This window comes from Mastigoproctus giganteus, chromosome 8 (genome assembly GCF_048544385.1).
Source record: "Mastigoproctus giganteus isolate SK-2022 chromosome 8, ASM4854438v1, whole genome shotgun sequence".
NCBI classification, from domain to species: Eukaryota; Metazoa; Arthropoda; class Arachnida; order Uropygi; family Thelyphonidae; genus Mastigoproctus; species Mastigoproctus giganteus.
Genome location: NC_143582.1, coordinates 214,032,477 through 214,058,410, shown reverse-complemented (window position 1 = coordinate 214,058,410; position 25,934 = coordinate 214,032,477). Strand labels below are relative to the sequence as shown.

The 25,934-nt window shown below is 34.2% G+C and overlaps 1 protein-coding gene across 1 annotated transcript in view; it reads right to left on the bottom strand.

The window, feature by feature from the left end:
- Nucleotides 1-4,284: 4,284 nt before the first annotated feature.
- The window catches only part of LOC150082257 (2',5'-phosphodiesterase 12-like), a 66,906-nt gene continuing 45,256 nt past the window's right edge, over nucleotides 4,285-25,934 (bottom strand). Inside the window, exons 5-7 of the mRNA XM_090380464.1 lie at nucleotides 13,671-13,826; nucleotides 7,996-8,116; nucleotides 4,285-4,544 (exon numbers count right to left, since the gene is read on the bottom strand). Of these exons, the coding sequence (XP_090236590.1) occupies nucleotides 4,285-4,544; nucleotides 7,996-8,116; nucleotides 13,671-13,826 (537 nt within the window). The remainder of the gene's footprint in view (nucleotides 4,545-7,995; nucleotides 8,117-13,670; nucleotides 13,827-25,934) is intronic.

Sequence of the window (25,934 nt, the reverse complement as noted above, 5' to 3'; positions counted from 1 at the left end):
GACACTTGCTTGAAAATTATCATGTTATAAAAGTTTCCAAAAATCTAATGCCTTTCACATATAGTTGGACCACTAATGGGAATATTTCTTGACCAAACATTTTGCTGAGAGTAGAATGTTTTGCCAAACATTCTACTTTTGTAACCACAAAAAAACATCTTTATTGATGCCATCATGTAAAGTGCTTCAAATTTTCTTTCTTTGAGGTCCCAAGGCTCTCTCTTTAATCTTGTCTTCAATCTTTTTATGATCTTTTAAAATTCTACAAAATGTCAAAGGAGTAATGCCAAATTCTTTTGCAACTTCACTTTTCTTCTTCCCAGCATCTCTTTTTTAAAAAATCAATAATTTTTCTTTTAATGTGAATTGTTCTTTTTGTACATATTAATGGTCACCAAAATAAAAAATAATTAATTAAATCACTTTGTAATCTGCACTAATTCTAACTACACATAGTACAGTATATATAACACTTGAGAACAGAAGACCAAACATCTCCACATATGGATAACTCTAGATAATGAAAATAAAATGGAAATGATGCTTGAAATACAGAAGAACTCTGAATAATGCATAAAAATGGCAACAATACTTGAAATTTTCTTTCCTACAATCCATGTCTTATTGCTTATTTCATAATGAATTATCATGCTGAACTTTGGGACAACACCTAAACATTGTTGAGCAATGCTGCTAAGCCCAAAACTAGCTGAATTTAGCCAAAGTAGGTAACCTGTACCGTACCTATCTAAGCAAAGAAAAATGTAATTAATGTTTATTTTTGCACAGGTATGGAATTAATTTTATTTTTATGCAGCAAATATTCATTATGCTGAAATTTTGATTTCATTATAAAGAGATCTGTTTAATGATTTTATTAAGTAAGTTCTTTAAAACACAGGAAAATTGTTTGTTATTCTGAAAATTTTGTTATTGTAGAGTTTGTTTTACTGGAATTTGAGACCTGTATAATTCAGCTAATGAACTGAAGGGATATTTCACATAGGTCTTTACAGACGAAAAACCCTTCACACTGAGGAGAGGCTGAACCATATGAAATTAGTGATTTCATAATTACAAGTGACTGTTTATTAAAAAAACATTCAAGCTTAAAGCAAGTAAGGCTCCTAGAGTTGATGGTATATACCCAGTAAATTTCAGGGAGGCAATCAGAGAGTGTATTGAACCATTGAAGTTAATTCCTTTGGACAAGAAATGCCAACATATTGTCAATACATAAAGGTGGTTTTAAGATTGAAGTCAGTAACTACCTTTAAGATCTTCCCTACCAGTGAAGTCAGTGGTAGGGAAGATCTTAGAGGCAATGATTAAGAGTGCAATCAAGGGACATTTAGTTAGAAATGGCATTCTGAAGAACACACAACATGGTTTTGTTAGGGAAAATCATGTCTAACTAATCTGACAAGCTATTTTGACACAATTATTCATGAGATGGATGTAAGAAACAATTTTGACATAGTTTATTTAGATTTTAGGAAGGCATTTGACTCAATGCCTCATGAGAGGTTACGGTATAAGCTGGAGCACGTTGGGATTACTGGTAAGATTCTAAGATGGACTGCAGAATGGCTCTAGGGAAAGGCAGAGAGTTGTAATTAATGGATATTCTTCAGATTGGTGTAACATCAGAAGTGAGGCCTGCCCCCCTGCAAAAGGCAGAGAGTTGTAATTAATGGATATTCTTCAGATTGGTGTAACATCAGAAGTGAACCCCCCCCCCCAATGGATCAATCCTTGGACCACTGTTATTTCTGATTTTCATAAACATCAATGAAGGGATAATGGGCACGATGTAAAAATTTGCAGATGATGTAAAAGCTAGGAGAGTTATTAATGATCAGTGCCAAGTTCAACAGTTGAGGATCCTGCTCAGGTTGGCTAACAAACTAAACGAGTATTTTGCATCTACATTCACACAGGAGGAGTTATTCAGGAAGGGGAATGCCAGAGGTGAAGTAAACTCTGGCAATGAGCTAGATGATTTTGTAATAACTGAGAGGAAAGTGGAGGAGAAATTGTTGAGGATAAACATAAAAAAGGCACCTGGGGTGGATGGGATCTATCCAGTTATATTAAAGGAGGCAGCAAAGGAAGTAAGCAAACCCTTAGCCATAATTATGAGAGCTTCTTTGGACTCAGGGGAGATACCCATGGACTAGAGATGTGCAAATGTGACACCAATTCACAAAGGCTGACACAAATAATTACAGACCTGTGAATTTAACTTCTGTTCCAGGAAAATTAATGGAGGAACTGCAGGATTATAAATTCAGTTATAGCTAGGACACAGCATGGTTTTGTTAAGGGAAAGTCTGTGCAACAGTATCAAAAGCCGTTCTAAGATCCAAATATATAGGCTTTTGATACTGTTGCACACAGAAGACAGCTGCACAAACTGGAGCAGTGTGGCACTGGAGGCAAATTGCTGCTATGGATAAAGGGATGGTTGAGGGGGAGAAGACAGAGAGTGGTAATCAATGGACACTGCTCATCATGGATTAATGTTATTAGTGGAGTTCCTCAGGGTTCAGTGTTAGGTCCATTATTGTTTTCTGTATTTATAAATGATATTGATGATGGTATATCACGCTTAATGTCCAAGTTTGCAGATGATACAAAGGTTGGCAGGGTTGTTAAGGGCACTACTGATGCTATGCTGCTGCAACAGGATCTGGAAAGGTTGAGCAGTGGCAAATGAAATCAACTCTGTGGTACTACACTGATAGTCGTAGAGAATGAAAAGGACCTGGGGTAATTGTGCAGGCAGATATGAAGTTTTCTGAGCAGTGCAGACAATCTGCAAGAGTAGCTATGGTGTCTTATCAATGATATACAAGAATTTTTCTAGCAGGAATAAGGAGGTGATTATTCCCTTGTATAAGGCAATGGTCAGGCCACACCTTGAGTACTGTATACAGGTCTGGAGGTCTCATTTCAAGAAGCACGTAGAGCTGCTGGAACGAGTACAGAGAAAGGGCAACAAGATTAGTGAATGGAACAAAGGGTTGCTCTTACGAAGAAAGGCTTAAATTTTACAAATTACAGTGTCTGGAGACTAGGCACAGGCGAGGTAATCTGATAGAGGTGTATAAAGCCTTGAATGGTTTGAGTATGCTCAATGCCAATGGGATTCTTCCTCTTGCTCAGAATAATCACCTGAGAGGGCATAAATTCAAATTGAGGAAAGACAAATGTAGGATAGATGTGCGGAAATTTGCCTTTAGCCAGCGGGTAGTTGGTTGGTGGAAGACTTCCATCCCTTGTTGTGGAAGTTGATAGCCTAAATAAATTTAAGGCTCGGCTGAACAGGTATTTTGAACGAACGGAGGGGTGAAATTTGAGTGGGGTTTTTTTTTTTTTTTTAATGATACAAGAAAGCAAGCTGATGCTGCATAAGTTTGCTTTCTTGCATCATATGCCTCTACTAATGCTAATGCAAGTAGTGCTCCTTCAGTATGACTTGAAGAGGCTACAAGAATGGTCAAATAAGTGGCAGCTATGTTTTAATGCAGCCAAAATGCAAGGTCTTAACACTTGGCAGGATTGAATTAAAAACAGTAGAGAAGAAAGGGATCTAGGAGTTACAATACATGCAGATATGAAGTTTTCTAAGCAGTGTAAACAGGTAGCCAGGAAAGCCATGGTGTCCTGTTGATGATTTATTGAACAATAGCCTTTAGAGATAGGAGGTAATAATACCACTGTATAAGGTAATTGTAAGACTGCATTTGAAATACTGTCAAAAACAGACAACCTGCATGGTGAGATTCTCAGAAGGGTGACCGTACAAGGAAAGACTGATTACGTGACTACAGAGCTTGGCAACCAGGCATTAGAGGGAACCTGACTGAGGTTTAGAAGGCAGACTTAGGGGCTATAAATTCAAATTACAGAGGAAGAAGTTTAGATTACATTGCAGAAAGTTTTCTTTTAGCCAGAAAGTCACAGATTATTGGAACAAGTTGCTTCTACAGGTAGTTGAGGCTGACAGTTTGAATAAATTCAAAGGATAGTTACCTATGCAAGGAGAAAAGCACATAATTTGTATTTTCTTATCTTTTTCGACTGGTGTAGCAAAAGCTTGTGGCTCCCTTGTACTATATGGCTAATACTAAATATTTTAAGAAGATACTAATGCTTAATTTATCTTGAAAAATAATTTTAACAAAACGAATCCAATGGTGAATAATCTGATTACATTGCAGTTTAATGAAGAATATATTATTTCAGTTATACTCTACTATAACCTATACATTCAAGACATCATCTCCACTGTAGCGTTGCAACTAATGCTAAGTGATCTGATGGAAAAAACAGACTGGGCAAAGCAGTGTTCTGAATCACTTGTTCATGGGAAGGTAAAGGAACATTTTCAACTACCTGAAGATTACTTTTATCATAGAATATATAATCCAGGCATCCTGCGAAACCAACAGTGTAGTTTGTATAAGGTGGGCACCCACAGGCACTCTCCAATGATAAATTGTGACTTACTGTTAGATCAAGTACTGCTTCTTCTTCATCTGGAAAAACAAATGTTATGTTTTAAGATTTCTTAAGAATATAATGTTATTCAACTTATAATAATATTTGTAATGTTGCTATAGTGGTGTAGCATTTTATTTAATTATTGTATACACCACAGATATAAAGTAACTTCAATGAAATAGAATAAAACAATGTAAATTACTTGGAACTATTGGATGGTTGATTGCTGGAACAAACTTCCATCTGTTGTGGAAGTTGACAGCTTAAATAAATTCAAGGCTGAACTAGACAAACTTTTGGAGTGAATGGATGAGTGAAATGGGAAGGTTTTTTTTTTTTTTTTTTTTTTTGACTGATACTAAATAAGCTTGCTTTCTTGCATCATATGCCTCTACTAATGCTAATACTAACACTGCTTTGGTTTTTGGTTATTTTTCATTTGCAGAAAAAAAATTTCTGCAAATGAAAAATAAGTTAAGTACAAGATTGAAGGCCAAATTTTAAGTGCTCTGATGAAACATTAAAAATCAATCAATCAAAGTATTTGGCATTTTTATTTTCATTTGTAATGTCACCTTTACTACATAAAAAAATACTCTTATCCTACATTGCATTTTGACTTTTATATAAAAGATTTAACTGGACTTCTCTAATTGTGGCCTTTTATTTCTCCTCCCAGAGGCAAAAAATGTACTCTGATGATATTCAGTTCCAAGTATAAAAAATTATTGCTAAGATTACACAGTATTAGGAATAACTCATATTAATTTAAACTTTCTTGTCAAAAGATTGGTTGTTTGTGGATTTTTTACTGTAACGACTACTTTGCTCACAGTGCACCACTTCACTTTATTTATCATGTATAAGATAGAATCAAAAAGTTTGGGGGACTGAACTAAAAGTCACTGAAAATCTGTAACCTTTTAAGGGGGGCTTTTAGCTTGGGGAGGGGGGGAACTCACAGGAAACTGGAATCAGTGAAAGAGTGTTTTGCAAGAAATTCTTGAATGGAAAATGCCAAGTGTGCAGGGGCATTGTCACAATGCAAATGACAATTTTCTAAATCCCACTTTTCCAGCTGTTTTCTCTGACCAGTAACACACAATCAGCATAGAACTGTATTGTAATATTCCTGGTTCACTGTATGAATTTGTACTGGTTCACATGAGTCAGGACAAATTCATAATGACCATAATGAACAATATCCTACAGGGTATTGTTCATTATGGTCACAGCCATAAATCCGTGTTTTGTCATCAGTAATGATGGAAGAAACAAAGTTTATGTCAGCAGTAGCACATTTACATGTGACTCGATGCCCTCTCTGTTCATCAGTGAGGATGCAAGGCCCAAACTTAGCTGAAATGTGTCACATTCCCAAATCTTGTATTAAAATTGACTGACATCATTGGTAATATCTCATGATCTGATCAGGAATAAATAAATCACTAAATCATGAGTGATGAAATCCTGATCAGATAACAAGCAATTGAATCACTGGTTTTTGAAGGTAAATGGTAGCCAGAGTGATGACCATTTTCAGACAAGCAGCTATCTTTAAACTGTAAACTACTGAAATGTCTTCAAACAACACAAAGCATCTTCTCTGAAAGCTGTTTTTAACGTTTTGTGGGAGTCTGTTGGACATTTTCCTAATTTTAAACAAAATCTGATGCAAATTTGCTGCTCAGTAAAACTACTCATTTTAAAATATAATGAAACACATAAAATATCTTCTATTCAATGTCCACTAGTTCAGACTGGTTGCAGTAAATGGGTGATTCACATATTAGTATGTCTAGGTTAATCACCCAACATTTTGCAACTTGCTATAACTCCACAATTTCAAGGTACAAAGTCAGTCACTGAACTTTTTTATCACACTTCATATTATGCCTATTCAAGTCTATGTTTACTAGCATATTTACACATTGTGTGTGCTGAAAAGATGAGTAACTCATGGGGGAAACCAAACTCATTCCAACTAACTACAGTCTTGTATTCTCCTCTGACATCGTCCAGGAGTATAAACAGAAAATTTATTTATTTATATACAAGATAAACAAAGTGCTTCACTGTTCAGTAAAAGCATCACTGCTAATCAATAAATTTATGCTCGCAGCAGTGTAAAATTCACATTTAGACAATTGAAATCTTGTTTTCATTTGGCTCAACATCACATTATAATTTTAAGTTTCAATATTTTCATACAATAACTATACAAGGTATAATTTGTCTCACCGTGTGGTATGCTGGGTATTGGGCCAAGCATCATTTTAGTTTGCAGTAAACCACTGAAGCAGTGAAATGGCATCGTTTTTTACATCTCATATTGTGAATGCCTTCACGAGTTGCCCTGATATCGCCACCCAGGAGTGGTGGTATCCGCCAAGAATCCACTGTCGAAGGTAGTTCAATATCAGGGCAACTCGTTGTGAAGACATTCACAATATGAGATATCACAAAAACGATGCCACCTACTTCAGTGATTTACTACGAACTGAAATGATGCTATGCACTAACTTGTTCGATTAGTGAATTTTCCATAGTCTGAGGCTTTCAGCCCTAAATACTTTTTTTGGATAAACATTTTAATATAATAGAAATGACATACTGTAATTGTTTTCATTGATATCCATAACTGGATAGCGTTTACCACGTGAAGCACTTGCTATTAAGTTCCGATTTTTCTGAAGTTCTGAATTACTTAGCGCAGCATTTTTAGCATTAGCATTTCCCAAACTGGGGTCCGTAGACTAGTTGCTGGGGATCCGCAAAATGGACCCTCTGGAATTGGTCAAATTATTCGTTCCATGTATAGCAAATTGATGATAAAGTTATTATTATATATAAAAATAAGAATAGAATAAAGCTAAGTTGTTTTTAACATAAAACTTTGAATTTTCTCTTCAGAAAACCCAGTGTTCATACATATATACACACACACAGAAACATATGCACATATATATATATATATATTAGGGGTCAGCAAACTTTTTTTGGTTTTTGAAGGGGTCCGTAAACTTTTGATTTTTGAAAGGGTCTATAGATCTCAGTAGTTTGAGAACCACTGACTTAGTGGATTGTTGCTCTCTCTTATTGTAATTGTGACCTTTTAAGGTATGTTGAAACTCCAAAGGAGTTCATTCTTCCAACTTGTTAATGAGTATTTGGTAACGGGTTTAATGAACAGAATGTTAAGCAATTAGAAATCCTCAGTTTAAAAATGTTTCCCATTTGCAGAGTAAAATATTTATAAATTCTGAAATAGTACTTAAAAATGATCTTTAACTTATGTATGTGCATCTTTTGATTTTTATTTGTGTAGTTAATGTTTCATACCCTTAGGTCATTTCACTTCTAAGGAGTCTTCCCACGTAAGAAGTTCTAAACCTCTAGTCCCTTGGAAAACTTCTTATCCAGGTTCTACTGTACATTATTTTATTTTCACTTTTAAATTAAAAAATTATTTAAAAAGGAACTTACTACTCCTCCAGTCAGCAGAATCCTGAGGTACTTGACCAGTGGTCATTAACTGATACACACCAAATTCTGGAGTGCTATTAAAGTCTCCACAAAATATCACATCTATGGTTATAGAAGGATCCTTAAAAAAAAAAAGTACATAAGTCAAAGCAGAGAAACCAAACAGACATGTACACCAGTATTCTTTACTTAAAATCTTAAAGAAAACAGTTTAGATTAAAGAGCTCAAAAACTTTAAGCCAACCATTTATTGTTTGTTTGTTATTTGGTTTTTAGGAGCATTAGCAACTAAGGCCATATTGCTCCAAGGATATGCGGTGGTCATTCCCTGACCTTTCCGCATCCTCCGTATTTGGTGGTCATAGGCTCAAACCCCGGTCTAATCAAGAAGTGTGTGCTACACACTGCTGCTCCTGCTCACCTGGCTACAGAGGCACCCCCCCCCCCCCCCAATCATTTATTATGTATCTCAGGCTTGTTATTAAAGTTTACTGGATCTAATGTAATAAAATTTCAGATTTTCTAAGATCCACAATATCAACAGCTTTCCAAACAAATTGTAATTTAGATCTGTACTGCAAACTGCAATGCCAAATTAAAATTAATTTTTTAGACACAGTTAACAGAACTGAATTTTGCAATTACCTCATAATAAATACATTAAATGAATTTAAAAAAAAAATTATTTTTTTCACAATATGAAATTTGCAAAGGATAACGTGCTACAGCTCACAAGAAAAAGTTAATTTGTAAAATCAATTGGGAGTTCCTAGTAGCAAGTAAAAATTATAGTATATATTGACAAATTAAGCCAACCGTGTAGAGAAGCAAAGTTTCTCATTAAATAAACTTTATTATCATGTTAAAAAAAAAAAAAAAATCATTATTTTTGCTTTCCTTATGTAGCCTTCAAGAAAACTGTTTTCATTACGTGTTTTTAGTTACCCAGACCTGTTATAAATTGTCTGAAACAAAATAATGAACCAATGTATACTCCCTAACATGACTTGTGGAAATGAAACTTGGGCACTCACCAAAAGAATGGAAGAGAAGCAGAAAACTACACAGCAAAGAATGGAAAGAATTATATTAGGAATCAGACTGTTGGATAAGAAGAGAAACACATGGATTAGGCAGCAAACTCAAGTAAAGGACATTCTTATCAAGACTAAAGAACTGAAATGGACTTTGGCAAGATTGTTGTTTGTTATTTGGTTTTTAGGAGCATTAGCAACTAAGGCCATATTGCTCCGGGACATGCGGTCGTCATTCCCTGACCTTTCTGCATCCTCCGTATTTGGTGGTGACGGGCTCAAACCCCGGTCTAATCAAGAAGCGTGTGCTACGCACTGCTGCTTCTCCTTCCCACCTGGCTACGGACGCGCCACTTTTTGGCAAGACACATAGCTCGAAGACATGCTACCCAAGAGGAGCTAAAAGAAAACCTGAGAGACAACAGCGGAGATGGACACATGAAATTCAAGAGTTCATGGGTAGTAAATGCACAAAACAGAAGGATCTGGAAAGTCACTAGAGAGGCCTTGATCCTGCAGTGGATTGAAAATGGCTGATGATGATGTTGTTGTAAAGGTTCAGGTTATTTCTGTTTGTAGTGTAATACTTTGTGGAGAGAGTGTGTAAAAACTAGTGGACAGGTACCCCTCAAGTAAAGTCAGTTCACGATATGTATATTTCACATATATGCACCTTACATTGTTAGGAACATTTTGAGCTGATGCAAATCTTAATCAGTTTGTCACTGACTTTTTAAAGAATTTTAAAAATTACACAATGGTTGCTGTTGTTGTAGGAGCATCAGTGACTAAGGCCATACTGCACCGTGTATATTGTCTGTCAATGTGTGTTCTGTGATCAATTTTCTGTTTGCTGGATGAAAAATCCATACTTCCAGGAGAAAGAATCATGCTCCCTCAACTGAGACCAGCTAACTCAGCCACATTGTGAAAAAGGCCCATAAAGATTCCTCACATCATTGATGGAACTCAAACTCAGGTCTTTTCTACCCGGTATGAGGAAGACGGCAATTCTACCAACTGTGCTACCCACGAGGGCAGAGTTACACAAATGCTACTCTTATGTATTCAAATTAAAATATCTGGAACTGCATTAAAAATTTAAAAAGCTGCCCAACGTAATGCACTTTTATTCACGTGATCAGATAAGTAAGTAGAGTAGCCCGTATCTATTTGTGTTTAGACAACCATCAAGTTTTGCTGTGGAGTGCACACACACACACACTACAATATTATCTTTTTTTCTATTTATTGATTTATATTACATTTATTATTATTATTTTTTGGTTTTTAGGAGCATTAGCAACTAAGGCCATATTGCTCCGGGGATATGCGGTGGTCATTCCCTGACCTTTCCGCATCCTCCGTATTTGGTGGGTCACGGGCTGGAACCCCGGTCTAATCAAGAAGCGTGTGCCATGCACTGCTGCTCCTGCCCACCTGGCTATGGAGGCGCCGATTTATATTACATCCTTTATATTAATCGTGAATTTTAAGCACTCCAATTGCTTAATAATTCTTGTTGAAAGTACAACTTATTTTTGTGTGACCAGTTATATTTAATATATAACAGTATGTACATGACATTCATTAAATGATTTTGGATGACATTATAATCATATTCTAATTTTAAATGCTTATAAAAACACTGATATAAAAAGCATATGAGTGGGTGGAAAAAAAAAAAAAAAAAAAAAAACAAGAAGCTAATAGTCTGATCCAAACTTTGCCACATTACTTTCTATAGGAAAATTATTTTCAAAATATGCATTTTTACCTCTTGTAATATACAAGTATTTTTGTATGCCCATGCAAAGGTTAAGAACGTTACACACCTTGTCCAGTTAACTTAGTCATGATATGAAAATAAATTGGTCAACTACTGAGTGCTGGGCACTCAGGATGAAGGGTCCGTAGTCACGAATGGTCGTTAGTGTAGTATCTCAAATAGAGAGCTTTATGGTAACAAAAAAGTTTCTAGTACCCCAGCTTGACCTAAAACTGAGAAACTAACAAAAACGTTGTCTATTGGAGTCTTTTCAGTTGTGAATGACAAGGATAGGAGAAGCAACTCTGACTTCTTTCTGAAGAGTGACTGGCAGGTGAGGGCCGTGCAAGACTGCGCAGGCACCTCCCCACCGCCTCAACAGTTTTCAAAACTCCAGCTTTGAAAATTGTTAAAAAATACTTCTTGTCGCAAAATTTATAAATGACCTTTATAGAATTATTAACTAACTATTTAGCAACCTTTTTGTCACCAAAAGGAGAGTTACGAATTGCTTAGTGCAAAGAAGCGTGCTATCAAAGTGCAATGAAAGATTGTTTTGTTTTGTTTTTTAATTTTAACACAAAAAGTAAATGATAGATTTCAATCGAAACATGCATAGCTAATGTGATTTTTAAATTTCTAGCTCCATTAGCGACAGAAATAGAGGGGGGGGGGAGGCCAAAAATTACATTTTCCTGCCTGGTGCCACCATTTTTAATTTGAAAAATATTTTAAAATTATATTTTAAACCTACTTGTTGAACTCTTTCCAATGGTGTATAATAAGATATAGGTTGTCAACAACATTTTTGTCCCCTCATTTCTCAGACAAATTTTTGTCAACAACGATCAATATGACGTTATGTTGGCCCACATGATGTACAAACCCATGCAAAATTTCAAGTCAATAGGTTGAAATGGTTCCAGAGATACAATGCTGTGACAGACGGATGGACAGACAACCGAGTGACATTATAAGGGTCCTTCGTTAGACTATGGCCCTTAAAAACCCCATAAAAATTCCTTAATCATCTAAGAATCAACTAAATTCTTCTGAACAAAATGCTACTTGGTTTTTCAAGTTGAAACCAACGCTTGTTCACCACTATAGGAATCCAAGAGCTTTGAAAGATTTTATCTTCCTGCAGTTTGGAAGTCAAGAAAGCTTGGATTACCATGGCCTTGTTCCAAGAGTGTGCCATCATTTGTGCCCTGCAGTAAAGATTTAACCCCAGAAAACACAACATTGCAGAGAGGACACTGCAAATTGTCAACAATGCTCCAGATCACCCAGATAACCCTGAGGCAAATTAGTGATGGTGTGGAGATGGAATGACAAAGTACAAAATCAACGTTACAACCCACATTCCAGAAAGTGACTGCAGATTTCAAGCAGAACTACCATATGATCACATTCACTAAATGCTTAGAGACCACCAATTGAGAACAGGACTTTGGATCTTAAGGGAATTTCGGAAATGCTTCAAAAGTAAAGAATGCAACAGAAAACATTACAGTTGCCTGAGATGAAGCTTTCAGATGGGTACCTGAATACAATGAAATCCTCCAACAATCTTGAAGGATGTACTAAAAGCAGAAGAAAGACTGTCTTTATGATGACTGGTTTTTACCATTCATTTCCACAAGGAAGTCCTGAATGTGAGGATAATGCTTCTAGGAATCTACAGCCATCAACCTCTGGATTTTAAAATTTGTGTTATGTAGATTAAAGATGATTCACTCAGATGAATACTGCTGGTCCACTACATAGTTATTCTAGGGTCTTAGACAACCATTTATACTCAAATAAATCTTGCACTGATACACTCTTTACTTACGAAAACACTACATTTGCCTGCTGATCATTTATATTTTCATCTCGATTTATTCTCTAAAGTCATTCCAAAAAAAAATTACTTCATTTAGAAAATATGTTAGACACATTCTATACACAAATTAAATGGCATCTCAAATTATTTCAAAATAATATTCTAATAAATAAAAAATCCTATTCCAATATCTGGAAGTTAAGATTAAAGAATATGTACCAAATTGTTAAATGTGAACTGCTTCTGTTACAGAGAAGCATATGCAATTATCAGAAGAAGAGTACAAACAAGACCGTGGTTTAGATTCAACAAAACGGCAATTATCCAAATGTACTTAATGGAGTCAAATGCTTTGTGGTATTTTCTTATCACTTCTTCACTGACTGAAAAGAGAGTAATCAAGGGTTATTATTATGAAATTCTTAAAATTTTTTAATAGAATTAAAAGTTTTAGTAAATAAAACTTAGATCTAATTTGAAGAATTTTGTTTTAAGGTTAATTTTATATAGTAAATAACAATAATATGTAATGTTAACCTCAGGGAACAAGTAAGCCCAGGGATCATGACTATAACCCTTCCTTGCTGTCTTTGCAGTGACTGAAGAAATGGTAAGAAAATACCACAATAACTTTTGACTTCATTATGTACATATTTCCAATTTGGAAATAAACATAATAATACTGTAGGTTTTGAGCGCTTAAATAAATCTACTCTCTCGTTGAATATTTTAATGGAAGTGAAATAAACTGATATACATATAATAAGTACCAAATTGTTAAATGTGAACTGCTTCTGTTAAAGAGAAGCATATGCAATTATCAGAAGAAGAGTACAAACAAGACCGTGGTGCACTACCTGCCAGTCCTACTTTTTTTTTTTTTTATTTACACATGACAGGGAGGAGTTCAATTCGCTTATAAATAAAAATATAAAAATTTTAAAAAACAGAGGCAAAAATATCTGTTTTATAAAGTTTAAATAAATAAGGTTACATTTATATTCACTTCCAAGATAATTCACTTTCTAATGTTTAAAAAACTTACCTGTTGTCTGATATTCTCAAGTAACTGTTCTAAACACCGTAAACACATGGCAGCCTGAAGTAATCTAATGTGATCAGCATCAGGATAGAAATATAGATGAGTATTTGCAACCAGTACTTGATGCTTGGGTATATTAACACATTCCAAAACTGCTGTCTAAAAGAAACAGAGTATTGTTTTAGTATACAATATGCTGGCAAAATGTGAATTTTACTTGAAGTATACACAAGGTGTTACCCAAAAGTTATGAAAATATTCAACTAACAATGCCACTCAATAATAGTATGAATTTTCCCAGCTATTTTGAAATTACTGAAAAAGTAGCTATACTTGCTTTTTAGCATACCATTCTCTGTTGGGTTAGTTACATACATTGTTCAATAAAGACATACAGGATGCACTTCATATTTTTGAAATACGCAACTCAATAAAGTTTGCACCAAGTTTTGTTTCCTGCTTAGGAAAACAGCTTCAGATACACGGCATTAAATTAACAGCAATTGCAGATGATACTTGATCAAAAGCACAAAAAAAAAAAAAAAAAAAATATATATATATATATATATATATATCCAATATTTTAAAATAAAATAAAATAAAACATAAGCCAGTAGTATGGCAAAAACTGTAGAGCGAAAATTAACATAAAAATAACCCAAAATAAAACAAACGGGAAAGGAAAAATAAAGGTAAGACATAAACAGTAGCCGAAAAACCCTTATATAATTTAGCACTTTAAATCCAATTAATAAAACCGATATAAAATTTAAAATAATGCCAATTACATAATAATTTAGCAGTACCCCCCCCCCCCAGAAAGGTACCAGTTCCAAAAGATGTGAAATATCACCAAAAAGGTTTAATGGAACTACTAGAAGATATCAAAATAAAATAAAATCAAAAAAACAGACTGACCATTAATGCCCCATATCGACAGAGGACCATGAGGCCAATAATGGTCATGGAATCGCTGCATTTCAATCGTTATACAAATCGTCGCAAAGGCGAAAAGATCGAAGAACCAAACCACCCATTCCTCCTCCGATCGATCCACCAATGCAGAGGATTTGCACGGCGGTGGTTCTTATGCAGCGAAAAATAAATTATAGAACAGACAGCACTCTAAAGCAGAGCCACACCACTGACATAATGTAAGGTGAACCAGCTTATATAAAAGAAAAAAAGAAAATAGATGGAGGCGCAGGCGCTTCTTAATTAGCATATCAACCCATTACTACCTTTAAATTATATTTAAATAATGACAAAAGTTAAAATATAATAAAATAAATAAATAAATATTCAGCTTTCATTTATTTTATTTTGATTTTGTTATCTTCTAGCAGTTCCATTAACCCTTTTTGGTGATATTTCACGTCTTTCGGAACTGGTACCTTTCTGGGGGGGGGTACTGCTAAACTATTATGTAATTGGCATTATTTTAAATTTTATATCGGTTTTATTAATTGGATTTAAAGTGCTAAATTATATAAGGGTTTTTCGGCTACTGTTTATGTCTTACCTTTATTTTACCTTTCCCGTTCGTTCATTTTTTTGGGTTATTTTTATGTTAATTTTCGCTCTACAGTTTTTGCCATACTACTGGCTTATATTTTACTTTATTTTATTTTAAAATATTGGATATATCTTGGCTTCATATGGAGGATGTGCATGTTGCTGCCTCTAATGAAAGCTCAATATTTATTTATTTATTTTATTATATTTTAACTTTTGTCATTATTTAAATATATATATATATATATATATATATATAGTAATGAAATAATGTTAAAATGTAGAGGCCATCCTGTGTTTAAAAACATGAAGCAATCCATGAACTAACCGGACCCTAGGCAACAATGGTTAAACATAAATATTAAACTCAATAAAAATTATATATAAATAGCCGTCCATGCTTTAGTAATTATAGCATTAGTAAATATAACATCACAGTTCCACGCTTTAGTAATTTGATTCTATATATATATATATTCAAGTCAATAGGTTGAAATAGTTCCAGAGATACAATGCTGTGACAGACGGATGGACAGACAACCGAGTGACATTATAAGGGTCCTTCATTAGACTGTGGACCCTAAAAACCCCATAAAAATTCCTTAATCATCTAAGAATCAACTAACTTCTGAACATAAATATATATGCAGATAGTTATCCAGATTCAAAAGATAAACTCCCACAGACTATAAACAGTTCGGATAGCCACTGACAAGCAGAACAGATGAAAATGTTGAATGGGTTTTGACAGTTTATTCATAAAAGCAGGATCTCACTGTTCAAAATTTTTGCAAAAGCAATCTTTTTTTCTGAAGAAATTACCCAGATTTCTTGTTAAAGGTATTACAGGCAGTAAAACTTGGATTGATCTCTGCAATTACCATGTCTAAAGAAGGACAGACAATCAATCAATCAGCAGCATTAGAAAGATGTGCTATATCCTAACAAATGGCAACATGAAGACTGATCAGTTCACTGTGATTGCACCTGTTCATATGACTGTTTGTCTAACGACTTTGGATAAGGAACCAATTCTCTGGATAATATTCCCAAAAATGAAATTGAAGCCCAAAGGGAAAAGATTTAACAATACCTTAGTGATTCATTAAAAAATCACGTGATATACTTGACAGCATTAGAAAAAAAAGGAATTTCAAATGGCAGAATTGCTAAGCTTTATGTACAAAAGTCCCATGGGGAGCATTTAAGGGAACATGTTAAGTTGAAGGAATCACTGCTTTAAAATACAGAGAGGTATTTTGAGGCTGACAATGGATGTGGCCAACAGCACATCACTCAACAGCATTTTAACACAGTCAGCTCCAGTGATAAGAAGGGACAGAGAGGCTCGGCAAACACGTCAACAGCACATCACTCACCAACAGTTTCACATGGTCAGCTCCAGTGATAGAGGGTATAGAGAGGCTTGATGAGGTCAGTATGTCACACTTACTACAGCCACATTTGACTAGTGCTGTGAAGCTTTATCTCTGTGTTAGTCATAGATAACTTCACACTAAAACAGCAGTGTTCGTGTAACTGCTATATGCTGCATAATTGTGCTAAGAAGTGTTGGGGAAAATTTCCCAGTATCTGCATTTCAGGCAGAAATAAAATAACTCACTAAACAAACTGAGAACAAAGATGTATAATTGGACATTAAACTGAAGTGACATGACATCTCACACAAGACCTGAAATGAGACTAGAGTATTAAGTGGTGTCTCTCTGGAAATCTGTCTCTTAAGTCCATTAGGTAACTTGAACAAGAATTGGGAGTCGTGAAGGGTATTGCAAAAACCCATAGCCAGGGTTGGCTTTTGCAAATGGTTCCTTAAGTCATTTCATGAAAAAGAAACAACCCAGAACAGATGCTTTTTTGCAGATTAAACATGGTTTTATTTAAATAGACAAGTGGACAGTCAAAATAACAGATACTGGATCTTCTGCTCAAGGTTCTTTTCCACAATGTAAAAATGGGTATTTGATGTGGTTTGGATGAAAAAAGTATTATCATCTATGTTTTTTCAGAAACAATTAATAGTGAGGGGTACATAAGTCTAGTATTACAACCATTTTTTAGGGAACTAATAAACAAAAAAAATTCTATGGACATTTCCAACAAGATTCTGCTACTATGATAATAAGTCTTGGTGCATGGCTGCCTCATTCTCCAGACATCACTCCCTGTGATGTCTGCAGAATGGAGGATAATTTCATCTTCTGGGGTTAATATATATAGATCAGATCCTTGAAGAGAAGAACTCGGGAAAACGTTAAAGTTGCAGTGGCCAACACATCCAGAGAACAACTGTTGTGTGAGGCAAAATATTTCAGAAGATTATATAGTGCATCACAGTTGATGGTACCAATTCGCACCATCTAGTTTTAACCTGGCAGTGATGGTGTCAAAAATGTAATAAATATGGTGGTGGGTCAACTGACAGGTGCCCAACTCTCTCTTTAATTTAAAAATGTTTTGGATTTTTTGAATTCCACTTAAACAGCACCAACATTTCATCTTTTTTTAATAGATTGCAGACTTCTCATGTGTACGTTTTGAGTTTTAATAAAAAATTAAATATTTTAAATTATGCAATGTGTTTTACAACCCTTTTTACTTTCAAAAAAATATATTAATTCTACTATAAATTGCAAAAAAAAACATTTTAGACATAAAACAGAAACACCAGTCTCTGATTATCTTCCATTTTCCAGTTTAAAAGATCATTAAGTGAAATTTTACACATGCACATGTCCATATATTTTGGCTTATTGTGTATATAACACATGCACACGTGCTACTAAGTACTATAGATAACTTCACATTGAAATCCCTGGTCAGAGGAATCCCCTGCAGAGTGCAGTATAGTCACCGCTCTTCTCTGCAAGATTCCCAGACCATCACCATCCTCAGATGATGTCTACCTGCACATCAAACCTGAACAGCATGACCATAAAAGCAGCAGCCACATGGTCTCAACAGCTGCCGTGATGTCATTCTGGTGGCTCCTTCCATTTGCCTCGTACCGTGAAAGTACGAAGGCAGGATTGGCATCGTTGCATAGATGGGATTCTGACCTAAAGGTGTTCAGTCATAAGTCCTCTGGATCAATTATCCAGACCTGCCATTCCTCTCATACTGAGCAGAATTACTATCACAATGGTTGCATTAGAGGGATTCTTGACCTAAAGGTATTCAGTCATCATCCCATTCACCAAGCACCTAACACCTTTCATATTTGGAGTTTCCATTAAAAAAAAAAAAAAAAAAATATATATATATATATATATATATATATATACTAAATAGATACGTTATAGTGTAAAGTTAATTTACCGACATGCTGGATACTTGGGATAAAAATGTTATAAATATTAAACTCATACATGATATCTTATTCGGCCTCAAGCATAGCAAGTTAAAAGCCTTAGAAAAAATTAACCAGACATATTCACATCGTAACCAGCATCTTGACCACTTACTTAGGGATATTTTTAAATATCGTCTATGTAATAAACCTGTTATCCATAACATCTATATCAATATTAAATTCAGTAACATTATATTTGACTACTTACCGTTAAAGGAGATATTAAATAAACATGTTAGCAGTTTTCCACTCAGTAATAGGAATATAGTAACTAGGTTTAGTTACAATAAACCTTTTGGGCTTACTGCTTGTAATTATAAGCAGCTAGCCTGCAACTTAGATAATGTCTACCAGGATGCTATTTGCTACTGCCACTTACCACAATACCATGATTTCGTTGACTTACATCATGGGCATGTAATTACTGGTAATCTTAACCTGGTTCCTCACCAGGAATTGAGATCTGTTCTTTCCTACGGTTTTAAATACAGACCTAACACTAGCCTTAATGCTAATCTTATAACCAAACTAATACATTCTGACCTTATGCATTTTTGCCTTAAATTGGCCTATAAGTTTAATTTACCACTAGAGGCCTTCTATAATTGGCTAGTTCTTACTAATAGCGATTTTAAACAACATATATTTAGTATGCTTTTACATAGGAAGCATCATACCATTAGAGATAGCAAAAGATATAATATGCAGTTAATCAAACGACATTTAAAGGAGTTACAGGATATATTTATCATAACAACTATAGATAAGGCCGCTAATAATTACAGTTTCATCTGCAAAAAATTCTATGCCACACTATTATACAATGAACTACATAGCAGTGCTACATATACTAAATCTAACTGTAACCTTGGTACTATTACCAAAAAGCTACTGGCTATACAAAAAAGGTTAAAAATTAGTAACTATAATACTAATTTTCCGTATTTGTATGGTATTCCCAAGTTTCACAAATCGCCTATTAGTTTCAGATTTATTACATCTTGTAGAAATAGCTACTCAAAAGTCCCACATAGTAAGCTAGTTGAATTGCTCAGCATGATTTTCAAGGCTATAGATTCCTCCAGAATTATTAATAACAATAGACCTATTTTAACCTTTATAAAGAACAATATGAATAGCATCAAACATATAAATACATATGATTTCAAAAATTTATTTACTAGCATCCCACATGATAGTCTAAAATTGGTGTTAAATAATTATTTTACAGAATATAGCCAAATTTTACCCTGCCAACGTAATTATTGGGATAACTTGATTAATCTTTGTATTTCCAACAGCTATATTTATAATGGTAGTAATATTTTCATACAGCATGCTGGCATTGCCATGGGGGCGAGTAGCTCGTGTCTCATCGCCAACTTATATCTGCATCATTTTGAAAACAACTTTGTTAAAGATATCCATATGTTCAGATATATTGATGACCTAATTGTGTTCAACAATACTAGCTTTCTTACAGAAGCGGTTAAACACTACCCGCAGGAGTTGGTTCTAGAAGTCACTAACAACGGTGACCCTTTTAAAGTAGCATATCTGGACATAGATATTCAGATTAATAATAATACACTATCTACCAAGCTATTTGACAAACGCAAAGAATTCAATTTCAAAACTATAGACTTAACCCGTTGGGGTACTAATATCTCTGTACGTATACTTAAAAACATTATAGTGACACAAACTATCAGAAGAGTATATATTTGTAATAATAAAAGTGATGTTATATATGCGCTTATCGATCTTAAGCATAAATTATTGGATAACGGTTTCCCATATAATTTCATTTTGAAACATATGAGTACTGCTTTATCCATAGCACTAAAAAAGTACCACGATAATTTAAACCAGTTGGAAATTATCGAAAATATTAGGCAGGCAGTTTATTAAACTGTTATATACATTTTGGATATTGCCGTGGTCTTAATGTAATCATTATTGTTTTTTAATATAGGGTATAGATATAGCGAGTGGTGTACTAATTAGCCTTTGTATATACATGTACATACTAGGGACTGCTGTTTTGAACTCGCTATATATAGCTTACGCCTTAGAAAAGTGGTACCTATATGGGTTCTTTACAGTAGGAATGAATTCTATATTATACTAGGATTTCTCTTCTACATCTGAGTATTATTGGTTTTGTTTTCTCTATTATAGAGGGCGCTATTATGCTTTTGTTCATCCAAAAAACACCGGCTAATTCTTGACAAATCTTAGGTGGCGCATGACGCTTTGTAGTTATATAAGTCTAGTGAGGTTGCTGCAGGCGTTTTGTTTTTCCCGCCTTGGGCTACGGTAAAGTATGCTTGGTAGATTCCTTACGGGGTTTTTACCATGTCCCCTCTTTTGTTCTCTAAGCATTACTGACAATCCGACCTTATCTGACAGGTTCCGTCTTTCGTTCTCTTAGCATTACTGACAATTTGACTTTATCTGACATTATTTATGTCCTACTTAAAGTAAACTTTATTAGGAATTAGCCATTCCGTTTTTTCCTTTTTCTTTTTCTTCTTTTTCTTTTTATTCGATTGATATATTTTTACAGGCCTTTACTACCTAACCAGGATCCCTACTTTTAGGGTCGGGAAGTTACGCTCCCGGTTAATATCCGATGTACTATCGATAAATTGACCTTTTCTTTCTTTTTGCTTTTAGCTTTCCTCTTGCCTTATTTTTCATACCTCGCGAACTATTAGAGTAATTCGAGGGGGAGTGAGGTACTATTGCTCTACTATACATTTTTCCGTTCTCCTTCGGTTAGCTTTATTAGCTATTTTCTGCAAAATTTTATGCTAAATTGTGTTCAGCAAAAATTTTAATAATTACTCAGTTGTGCTTATAATGTGGTAGCGATCGGTCGGGCTAAATATCATCCAGCCTGTATCATTTATAAATTGTTGTTATGTATTACGGTACGACACTTGTTGTTTTGGCATTCTAGACTTACATTTGTCTCAAATCTTACGTTAATGTTATACTAAATTATTCCACATTTCCACTATTATATTATTTTGGCTTTAGTATACAGGCAGATGATAACAGAAACCGATGGCTCAGTCTAGCATGGGTTGGTTATTTTGTAAGGGTTTAGCCCTCGACAAAGTTCCTTGCAAAATAATTTTCCTGTGTTGGGCTTATTATTTTATTATTTTATTAATTTACTTAATATGATTTATATTTTGGTTTTCATGTATACTGGAGATATGGCAGGACTATGGCTATATGGATTTTCAAACTTTAAAGATATTAACTTTACACTATAACGTATCTATTTAGTATATACATAACGTCCGATGTAATGTTCGATCGTTTGATGGCATTAATTGGGTGTTCTATATATTACACTTTAACTATAATTTTACATCTTTACAACCTAAACTCAGTAATTTTATGGATGCTTTATTAATTAGGAGTTTGCCTATGTATTGACTGGTCTGCAAGGATTCTCCTTATCGTTATCGTTATCTAATTACATTAAATTTCTACATCTTTTTATATCAATATTTTTGTTTTCGCTATATTAAAGTATAAGGATACTATTATGCTAGTTATCATACTCTGTGAGTTTGGTAAGATATATAGTCGATGGTTAACTGTATTTCCCCCATTTTTTAGTTATTTTTACCTTATAATACTATCATGAGTTACTACACTTTGAATAATCATAAGATACTACGTCGGTCGCGTAGGCTAAACTGTACCGCGGATTCTACTATGGCTATGAGTGATCCGATAAGTAACCAAAATAGCCATGTTGCATCTAATGTATTAGGCTTACCAAGTAACCGCCCGGTTAATGATACTATAGACAATAACTTACATTTGGACACGAGGACTTTTGCATCGGAGCTATACTTAAAATTCAACAAATGCAACAATATGAGATGTCAAACTTGCCCGGCCATGAACATTAAACATGTCTCCCATAATACCTATGATCCGGTTTTCTGCCATTCTAGGGGAGCTATTTACCTAATTACATGTAATACGTGTATGGCTAAGTATATTGGACAAACAGGAGGTGAATTACATATTAGAATTAATGGGCACAGATCCCATATTAATAATTTTGTTAATAAAAATGACATTGAACTGCAGCACTTCCAAACACATAGTTTCGATAATATTTCTATTACTATATTAGATATTGAACATAGACACAGCATTAGATTACAACGTGAAAACTGCATTATTCTTAAATATAAAACCCTGTACCCTTATGGTCTCAATAGTTTGTTTAATGGACGTAATTATAATATTGGTAGTTTAGATACTTGTGTTTATAAACTTTTTCATATGGCTAATAGATCCCAGCCTAAATTGCCACGTAGTAAGATGAGAAACAAAGTTTTTAACAATACTGGTACTGGCATTCAAATGCGCACTAAGCATACTTTAGGAAAATTTACCGACATGCTGGATACTTGGGATAAAAATGTTATAAATATTAAACTCATACATGATATCTTATTCGGCCTCAAGCATAGCAAGTTAAAAGCCTTAGAAAAAATTAACCAGACATATTCACATCGTAACCAGCATCTTGACCACTTACTTAGGGATATTTTTAAATATCGTCTATGTAATAAACCTGTTATCCATAACATCTATATCAATATTAAATTCAGTAACATTATATTTGACTACTTACCGTTAAAGGAGATATTAAATAAACATGTTAGCAGTTTTCCACTCAGTAATAGGAATATAGTAACTAGGTTTAGTTACAATAAACCTTTTGGGCTTACTGCTTGTAATTATAAGCAGCTAGCCTGCAACTTAGATAATGTCTACCAGGATGCTATTTGCTACTGCCACTTACCACAATACCATGATTTCGTTGACTTACATCATGGGCATGTAATTACTGGTAATCTTAACCTGGTTCCTCACCAGGAATTGAGATCTGTTCTTTCCTACGGTTTTAAATACAGACCTAACACTAGCCTTAATGCTAATCTTATAACCAAACTAATACATTCTGACCTTATGCATTTTTGCCTTAAATTGGCCTATAAGTTTAATTTACCACTAGAGGCCTTCTATAATTGGCTAGTTCTTACTAATAGCGATTTTAAACAACATATATTTAGTATGCTTTTACATAGGAAGCATCATACCATTAGAGATAGCAAAAGATATAATATGCAGTTAATCAAACGACATTTAAAGGAGTTACAGGATATATTTATCATAACAACTATAGATAAGGCCGCTAATAATTACAGTTTCATCTGCAAAAAATTCTATGCCACACTATTATACAATGAACTACATAGCAGTGCTACATATACTAAATCTAACTGTAACCTTGGTACTATTACCAAAAAGCTACTGGCTATACAAAAAAGGTTAAAAATTAGTAACTATAATACTAATTTTCCGTATTTGTATGGTATTCCCAAGTTTCACAAATCGCCTATTAGTTTCAGATTTATTACATCTTGTAGAAATAGCTACTCAAAAGTCCCACATAGTAAGCTAGTTGAATTGCTCAGCATGATTTTCAAGGCTATAGATTCCTCCAGAATTATTAATAACAATAGACCTATTTTAACCTTTATAAAGAACAATATGAATAGCATCAAACATATAAATACATATGATTTCAAAAATTTATTTACTAGCATCCCACATGATAGTCTAAAATTGGTGTTAAATAATTATTTTACAGAATATAGCCAAATTTTACCCTGCCAACGTAATTATTGGGATAACTTGATTAATCTTTGTATTTCCAACAGCTATATTTATAATGGTAGTAATATTTTCATACAGCATGCTGGCATTGCCATGGGGGCGAGTAGCTCGTGTCTCATCGCCAACTTATATCTGCATCATTTTGAAAACAACTTTGTTAAAGATATCCATATGTTCAGATATATTGATGACCTAATTGTGTTCAACAATACTAGCTTTCTTACAGAAGCGGTTAAACACTACCCGCAGGAGTTGGTTCTAGAAGTCACTAACAACGGTGACCCTTTTAAAGTAGCATATCTGGACATAGATATTCAGATTAATAATAATACACTATCTACCAAGCTATTTGACAAACGCAAAGAATTCAATTTCAAAACTATAGACTTAACCCGTTGGGGTACTAATATCTCTGTACGTATACTTAAAAACATTATAGTGACACAAACTATCAGAAGAGTATATATTTGTAATAATAAAAGTGATGTTATATATGCGCTTATCGATCTTAAGCATAAATTATTGGATAACGGTTTCCCATATAATTTCATTTTGAAACATATGAGTACTGCTTTATCCATAGCACTAAAAAAGTACCACGATAATTTAAACCAGTTGGAAATTATCGAAAATATTAGGCAGGCAGTTTATTAAACTGTTATATACATTTTGGATATTGCCGTGGTCTTAATGTAATCATTATTGTTTTTTAATATAGGGTATAGATATAGCGAGTGGTGTACTAATTAGCCTTTGTATATACATGTACATACTAGGGACTGCTGTTTTGAACTCGCTATATATAGCTTACGCCTTAGAAAAGTGGTACCTATATGGGTTCTTTACAGTAGGAATGAATTCTATATTATACTAGGATTTCTCTTCTACATCTGAGTATTATTGGTTTTGTTTTCTCTATTATAGAGGGCGCTATTATGCTTTTGTTCATCCAAAAAACACCGGCTAATTCTTGACAAATCTTAGGTGGCGCATGACGCTTTGTAGTTATATAAGTCTAGTGAGGTTGCTGCAGGCGTTTTGTTTTTCCCGCCTTGGGCTACGGTAAAGTATGCTTGGTAGATTCCTTACGGGGTTTTTACCATGTCCCCTCTTTTGTTCTCTAAGCATTACTGACAATCCGACCTTATCTGACAGGTTCCGTCTTTCGTTCTCTTAGCATTACTGACAATTTGACTTTATCTGACATTATTTATGTCCTACTTAAAGTAAACTTTATTAGGAATTAGCCATTCCGTTTTTTCCTTTTTCTTTTTCTTCTTTTTCTTTTTATTCGATTGATATATTTTTACAGGCCTTTACTACCTAACCAGGATCCCTACTTTTAGGGTCGGGAAGTTACGCTCCCGGTTAATATCCGATGTACTATCGATAAATTGACCTTTTCTTTCTTTTTGCTTTTAGCTTTCCTCTTGCCTTATTTTTCATACCTCGCGAACTATTAGAGTAATTCGAGGGGGAGTGAGGTACTATTGCTCTACTATACATTTTTCCGTTCTCCTTCGGTTAGCTTTATTAGCTATTTTCTGCAAAATTTTATGCTAAATTGTGTTCAGCAAAAATTTTAATAATTACTCAGTTGTGCTTATAATGTGGTAGCGATCGGTCGGGCTAAATATCATCCAGCCTGTATCATT